At 30.7% G+C, this 8,424-nt stretch overlaps 1 protein-coding gene across 4 annotated transcripts in view; it reads right to left on the reverse strand.

Annotated features, from left to right (window-relative positions):
* The window catches only part of LOC106786215 (gamma-aminobutyric acid receptor subunit beta), an 86,881-nt gene that overhangs the window by 44,150 nt on the left and 34,307 nt on the right, over window positions 1-8,424 (reverse strand). For all 4 annotated transcript variants that reach the window (XM_014747359.1, XM_014747360.1, XM_014747358.1 and 1 more), the window contains exon 2: window positions 7,166-7,263. In XM_014747359.1, coding sequence (XP_014602845.1) covers window positions 7,166-7,263 — 98 coding nt within the window. The remainder of the gene's footprint in view (window positions 1-7,165; window positions 7,264-8,424) is intronic.

An 8,424-nucleotide genomic window follows, 5' to 3' on the forward strand; every position in this document is an offset into this window, starting at 1 on the left:
TTTTACTATGTATAATTTTCTTTTTTATTATATGTATTTTTTTTTGTATCGACGCAATATTTTTATGTCAAATCGTTTTGCGAATTGATATTTAAAATAAGAGAGAATCTTTAAACAAATTTGATTTTTCTTCTATTTTCATTTGGGCATTTCAATTGATTTTATTTAACAGGAAACATCGGTGATGATACTATTATTTCGGTATTTCAATACTTTTTCTTTTTTTTGGTATGCACCGAACGATGCAGTATTGTTATTGAAATGTTTTTATATATAAATTGATCTTAAATAAAATTGTTTCTCTGTTATTTTTTTTTGGCATTTTAATTGATTTTATTAAACAGGAAAAAAAAAAACGTTTTGCTAACGAATTATTCTTGTTGTTGTTGTTGTTGCTGCCATTCTCCAATATTTATTCATTCTATCACTTTCGTGTAACACATGTAATATCCGTTGAATCGTCAATTATTAAATAAATTTGTTAATATTTTATTGTACGGGAGTGTGAGAAAAACTAGATTTGTCAAATTGTTGTTTGTTTTATTTGGAAAAACAATATTCATATCAAAACGTTTAAATTGATTTTAATCAAAAAGAAAATAAAATAACAAATAACGTCACCTAACGATCAATCATATCTTTCTCTCTCTCTCTCTCTCTCACTCACTCTTTCTCCTGAGTATTATCTCATATTTCGTATAATAATTATTTCTCTCTCCCATCTCTCTCTCTCTCTGTAAAATAATAATAATAATAATAATAATAATTTCCCTATCACAAGTTAGGATTATAATTTTCAAGCAAAGCCCCGTTTTTATTCTCGTACTTTTATTTTATTTTATTTTATTTTTTTTAAACGAATCAAATGACTTAAAATCTTATACTATCACAAACGAGATGACAAATGGTAAATGATAGTTAGAGTAAGAGTAAAAGAAGGTACAGTGAAAGAGAAAGATAAAGATAAAGAGAGAAAAGGTGTAGAATGCAGACATTTGGAATCGGTGGTAGTTGGGGGGAGGGTGGGAGGGTGGAATTTTCGCGATAAAGTTGACTCGTAAACAACGGTCCTGCCAACGGCATCGGTTGGTACTCGACCGATATATATCTTCATTTCCATTTCTAGGATGTTTTTAAAGCCCTATTCCCAAAGAACGTCCCATATGGGGTAGCATAAATCAAGATGACACTTACATACTACCCAAAACCTACCCCCCCATTGCGAATCTCGTGAGAAACGTTAATTGAAACGTACACGTAGTATCGTTTTCTCAACATTTTAAGCAAAACGAGAGAAAGGAAGAATAACGAAACGACGTTGAAGGTGTTGGGTGGAGGATTGAGTTGGATGGGGTGAGGAGGAAGTATGAACAAAAAAAAAAAAAGAAAAGAATGAAAGAAAAATGGATAGGGGAGGAAACGAAAACGAGGAGTGAATGAGTCAACTTTGGGCAACCTGCCAAAACGTTCGCCTTGTTCAAAAGTGGACATTTTTCTTCCTGTTTTTTTTTGTTTTTTTTTTTTCTTTTTTTCCTTTTTTTCTTTTTGTTTTCTTTCATTCGGGAACCGTAGGACACACCTTTGACTACACCTGTTTCTAACGAGTCATAATTTTTTGTTTGTGTGTGTCAAACGTACAATGAAGAATTATTTCCTTTTAAGGATCTTACTTTTTTACCCCTCCCCCCCCCTCCACGAGTTACTTTTCTTTTTTTATTTTGTTCTTTTTTTTTGCTTTCTTATCTCTTATCCTTTTTTCCTTTTATGTTTCTCTTTATGTTCTTTACGAGATTAGATAATAATGTATCTAACGGGATGAGAAAGTTTGCGGAGGAGAATGTTCGAAGGTGTAGATAAGCTTGAGCTTTTTTTTATGAGCTTTACATTAGCAGGTAGCTAAGTCGTGGTTTGGATTTATGGGGTACACTTTGTTTCTTTATTTAAACGCTAACACGTGTAAGAGAGGAAAAAGAGCAAGATAGTTAATGTGTGTGTGAGAAAGAGAGAGAAAGAGAGAGAAAGAGAGAGAAGTTTCTCATTTTATAAAGAAGAAGAAGAAGAGTCCGCTAGGTTATCGCGATAATTTACTTTTTGGAAGAGTATAATAAAAGTGCACGATTTCATAGCAAGTTGGAAAGGATTCGAGGTTAAAGATAAGTACGTGAGTGTGTGTATGTGTATGTGTGTGTTTGTAGAATCGTTAATTAGTAAAAGTAATATACGGTTGGAAACATTCATTCCTTCTCTTTTTCTTTCTTATCGTATGAAAGTAAAATAAAAATAGGTTTGAGATAATATGAAAAACCATCGAGTAATAGTTGGTTTTTAGTTTTCCATGTCACGTATCCCATCATTTTATAGGGAACTTGACCAATGCGAACGTTACTTATATAGGAAACTATCTCGTTTGAAATCCTTCGCGAGATATTACGAAGAATATCGAACATTAAGTTTAGTAAAGATAGTTTAGTAGTTAAAAGTCTCCAATTTTTTTTTTTTTTTGTTCAAACTTTACTAAAAGTATTTCCGCGTTTATCCCTCATCAACGACGATTTGTAAAATATTATCCGACATTTTTCGCGTTTCTACGTGTACTAGTGCATTTTGTTTAAAAACATTTTTAATATAAAAACTTTTCCTATACGCGATGGCAAATAAAAATCAACATTTATTTTTTATATTATCACAGATTCGAGAGAAGAAGAAAAAAGGTATATCGAGATTATTCGTATCATTACAATCGTAATTAAAACATCCGAACGAATTATTTTCTTAATTATAATACAATATATCGATATAAATATATTTATATTAATATTTATATTTGAAATGGAAAAAAAAATAACAAATATCAAGTGATTAACGTTCGATTATTAATACACGATACAAAATTAATATTTGCGCGTATTAGATTAAATAAAAAAAAAAACAGGAACACATTAGATTCGATAGTGTAACGGGCTAAAAGCCAAGGAGATGAGTGGTGGGAAAGGACGGAAATGAAATGAAAGGAAAAAGGGAAAAAGAAGAAGAAAAAAAAAAAGGTGGAAGAGAAGTCATCTCTTTCCTTTCCTTCTAGTAAAATTTTGGAAAGTTACCAGAACACGATTGGCCAGGACGACCGCCGAAAAGAACGCGCACGGCATCGAAATCCGTAATCGTAGATGAGAAACGGCGCTTGTTGGTTTGAGTTAGTGGATTCTGGAGAGGGTGGGTGGGTTGGGGAAAGGGGGTTGGAAGAGGAGTAGTAGAGAGGTGAGGTGAAGGGGGTTGGTGTTGGAAGTAGAGATGCCCGTTAACGGTAACCACTGGCAACCCGAGGAGCGTCCCAGCATCGATCCGAGTTTTATCGAAGCACGTTCTCTACCATACCCCTTTCCCCAACCCCCTTCCCCTCCTCCTCACCAACTACCACCCTCTTCTATCGTCATCCCTAACCCCTTTCCCACTCCTCCTTTATTTTACGTTTTGCCCCGCCCTTTAGAATTCGCGTTTCGCGCAAAATTTGACTTTACCGCGAGAAATTTGATTCGTTTCTTACGAATTTGATTGGTCCTATCTTCAACTTTTAAAACTATACATCGAAGTGTTGCTTCTTTGATTTATCTTAGAAGTAAAGGAAAAATTATTTGAGAGAATGACAAAGTTTTACGATTAAAATTAAGAGATATCAAGATAATTATCTATTACGTTTTCAATTTTTGTTTTTGTCCATAGATTTGATAATATTTTTATTTTATCATCTCGTTTGTTTTTTTCTAATTAATAATAACTATCGTATATAGAGAAAATAATTCAGTTATCTAACAGGATTATTTATTTTCTTCAATCTTAGACATTTGTTATTATTTGTTCTTTAATATTATTTGACAGAACGTTCGCAATGGTTTTTTTAATCTTAGATCTCTCTTTCTTTATTTATCTTTCTGTTACGATTTATCTCTAGGGGGGTATTAACAGTTCAGATAAAATCATGCTAATACGATACGATAAGAAAAGAAGAAGCTTTTTCTCGTATTACGATTAATTCTTAAACTCGTGAAAAGTTTTAAATCGAGAAGAAAACGAAGTAGAAAACAAGATAGAGAGAGAAAGAGAAAAAGAGAGACAGACAGATAGATAGATAGATAGATAAAAGAAAAGATCAGATTGTTTTCTTCTAAACGTCTTGAGAGTAAAAAGAAAGAAATGTATTCTTTCATTCTGTTTTTGTATTTTTCTTTTCTTCCCCATCTCGAAACGAGACTGTCAAGAAACTGTCTTGATTTCTTTTACTTTTCTTTTCCCTTTTCCTTTTCTTTTTCTTTTTCTTTTTCTTTATTTTTTACCCTACACGATCTCCCTTTACTGCCACTTCGAAGTACTCACTCGAGAAACGAAAGCGAGTAATATCTAGTGAAGAAGTTTTCGCGTTTAAGAGATTACGCGTTTTCCCCCTCGTTGGAAACGTTCCTTTATAAGCAACAAACCAACCCCTCTTCTCCCCCTCCCCCTCCTCCATTTTTTCCCTCCTGGTCCTCCCATGACCGGTTTATACAAAAGAAAGCATAAGCATTTCGAACGGATTGTCTGTGTTTGAAATGAAATGAAATTGTTTTTTAAATGCTATTCCCGAACACTAGAAAACAACGAGTGGGATTCTTACGTTAAACGTAATAAGAGTTTGTTGTTGTTGTTGTTGTTCGTTTGAATCGTCAAGATTTTATTCCGTAAAAATATTAGTTTTATTTCGAGAGCTTAATGCTGGTTTGATTTTTATTTGTTTCTTTTTTTTTCAATATTTATTACGGATCATTTATATTTGTTCTATATTTTATTTTATTTATATATATATATTATATATATTCAATCAGATAAATTTATTTATTAAATATTTGTATATAAGAATACTATTAACGAAAGTCGATTACATATCGCGTCCCAAGTTAAATATTGAAAATAAAAATAATGTTGATTCGCGAAATAAAAACAAAAAAAGAAGATGCGAACAAAAATTATTATTATTATTATATCGTCTCGTGCGTGGAGGGACCGGAGGGGTGGTAGGGAAAAAAATTTTTTTTAATTAAAGTCTTATTCCCGCGAGACACAGATATCAGCAATATTTCGAACGATGCCGAAGTGAGGTGAAAAGGGAAAATATTTATACGATTTGTTTTACTTTTACTTCATCCTCTTTTTCTTTTTATCATCACATCTTTCATTAGATAATTATCGCGAGTTGATATTTAATCGAACGAATTCCCAGAACGTTTCGGTTAACTAGAATTACGCGTAATCGCATTAATGATCACGATTTTTAACACAACCAATGTGTTTAATCTTTTTTTTCTTCTTCTTATCTCTTTTTTATTAAATTTCATTCACACGAGTAAAACGACCAAGAAAAAAGTAAAAAAAGAGACAGAGATAATTTATTATATTATTTACTTAAAACATATATATATTTGCAAAGAGTTTCGATTTAACAAAAGGATTCACATTTCATCACGATATTTTATTGTTATATATTTTCTTCTTCTTTTTTTATTCATAATTTTTTTTTGTCCCCCCTTCCTTCCTTCCTTCCTTCCTTTCTTTTTTTCTTTCTTTCTTTCACGTAAACCGCACACGCGGGATGAGGCCCGCAGAGAAACTAGCAAATTACTCTCTTTTCGTTTGCAGACCGAATACGACACGCGAGTTTTCTATTCCAACGTTCTATCCCGGTACCACTCTATGTCGACGAGGGGTTATATTTTTTTTTTTTTTTTTTTCCGTGTGTGTGTTTTATTTTTTTCTTCTTCTTCCTTTTTTCTCTATCGAACCAAGTATACGCCCACGAGCTTGCTCTCCCTATTGTTCCGAATATTCTTTTCTGTATCGTTCATGACGAAAGAGTAAGCGGCGTCAAAAATATTTCCCGAGGCATTCTTCCTTTTTTTTTTTTCTCTCTCTCTCTCTCTCTCTCTCTCTCGTTTCTATATATTCTCTTTCTATCTCCCTTTCATTTACCCTTTTACTCGCCCCTTTTTTTGTCTTTCTGTCTATTCTTTTTTTTACTAACGTTTATATCTATATTTAATCCAATCCCATTCTTTTAACGTTTTCTTCGTAGTTTTCTACATTTTTATCGATATTTATACGAAAGATTATTTTTAGATAAGGTTTATATATATCAGATACAAAATATTTGTTTCACTATTTATAATCCCTTGGCCCTATTTTTTTTTTTCTTTTCTTTTACTTCTACGTTTATCTTATTCTATTCGAGTATTTTCGTTTATTGCGAAATCGAATCTCAGCGATATATATTGTTTGTTTCGTGACACACATACGCACGAGTTCGAGCGTATTAAAGAATTGAGAAGAATAAAAGGAGACAAAAAAATTAGTTCGGAAAAAAAAAAGCAAAAAAAAAAAGGAAATATTGATCCTAACCAGAGCTGCCGCGAATTAATTGTGTGCGTGTTTTCGAATAATATAATGTTATTGTTATTATTATTATTATTATTATTATTATTATTATATTGATCTATGTGAAATATTAATCGACAAATCATTATTATATCACCAAGAGTAGTATCTATATTTTTTTATTTTATTTAACGATTTTATCGTGTTGCACGTGTCATCCATTGGTTTACGGACAATGTCTTGAAAAGTTTTTTCATCACTTGACAGGTCATCTAGTGACTTTAAGTAAATCATTGTTACAGGCGGGGGGGCGGCAATGCCGCAAATATTATTTTTAAAACGATATTCGCAAGAAGATGCGAATATACGTGGCAAGACTAATCGCGTGTCTCAATAATGTTAGTTATTATTTAATTAATAATAATTAGAAAGAAAGAGATTTAAAAAAAAAAGAAAAAATGAAGGGGTAGAACAAAATTGGACGATTTTATTTGAGAATTATTAGATAACATCAGCTAGTAATAATGACATAAATTTTCTTTCTTTTTTTTTTCTTTTTTAAATAATTTTTTCCTTCTTTCAAATCGAATTCGTATTAATTGTTAAATTAATTGAACGTTATCGTAACGTCGTTACGATTCTTGCCACGTGATTCACGGTGATACTGAGTATCTCGATAATGATTTTATATCGAGAATTATCGATTATTATTTTCTTTCTTTTTTGTTTTAATTAAAAGCAGGAGAGGCAATCGATCGTCCTTACTCACCTCCGTAGTTCGGCCTTACTCTTTTATCGTAACTAACAGAAAAGGAGTCCAGTATTGCTGAGATGTTGACATCCCCCAGCATACTACCGCCGCCGGTTCTGTAAATAAAATGAAAATACAAATAAAATCGATAGATAGGATTCATATATGTTATTAATAATAGAAATTGTATTATACTATTTTATTTTATTTTATATTATATTTATTAATGAAATATTTTATACATTGAATCGCAAGAAAAATTCATACTACATTTAAAAATATATTCGATCGATATTTTGTTTACAAATATTTTCTCAAAATATATTTTATTAAATATATTATTATATATAACATTTATTCGTTTATAATTTTAAAAAAGTTTCTAAAGTTTTATACACGTATAAATTAATTCAACAGTTTAACAATCATATAAAATAATTTACTTCATATAAAAATGAATGAAAAATAATTGATTGTTTTTAAATAATGTTAAGAGAATACTTTTGATTATTACTGTATATATTAATAATTAAATTATCAAAGTTCTTATCGTATATTTTAAGATATAATCATTTAAAGATTAAGACAGATGAGACAGAAGTAAATATATTCGATAACGTTGTTATCAACGTTAATTAGACGAATTGTCAAAGAGTCATTATAAATAAATTGAAAAAGTATAAAAGGGTAGGAACGTCGAAAAGCGTATACAGGTTGAATACATTAGTCTCGTCTGAATAGGAACAGTAGATAGTAGACCTTTTGATCAGACTCCTGTGACGAGTGGGTCTACTAATCAAGTCGTCGTTATCCCCGACGTTTCTCTTTTCGAGCGTGCAAGTAGAAGAGGACTACCTTTAGTCGGACGCGTTAGACCGTATAGACAACTAATTAACGTTGCCTAACTTTTTTTTCATTCTTCCCTTCATTATTTTTTGCCCTTTTCTATTCTATATTCTATTTCGGAAACTCGATCGAAATCCTTATCCTTGATTTTCAACTTTTTTATACATTGTAGCTAATTTATCGTATGATATTTTTTATCTGACCAATAATAATTGTATTATAAATTATAATTTTGCAAAATTTATAAGAAAGAATAATGTTTCCATTCTTTTAAAAGTTTGTACTTGTATCTATTTTGTAATATATATATTTTATTTTATTTTATTACTTGCCATTTTATATATTATTTTATTTGTCTTTTATTTTCAGTGTAACAAATTAAACGTACGATATTTTTTATCCGACCAATAATAATTGTATTATAAATTATA

This window comes from Polistes canadensis, unplaced genomic scaffold (assembly GCF_001313835.1).
Source record: "Polistes canadensis isolate GaletaPanama2010 unplaced genomic scaffold, ASM131383v1 scaffold_68, whole genome shotgun sequence".
Lineage (NCBI taxonomy): Eukaryota > Metazoa > Arthropoda > Insecta > Hymenoptera > Vespidae > Polistes > Polistes canadensis.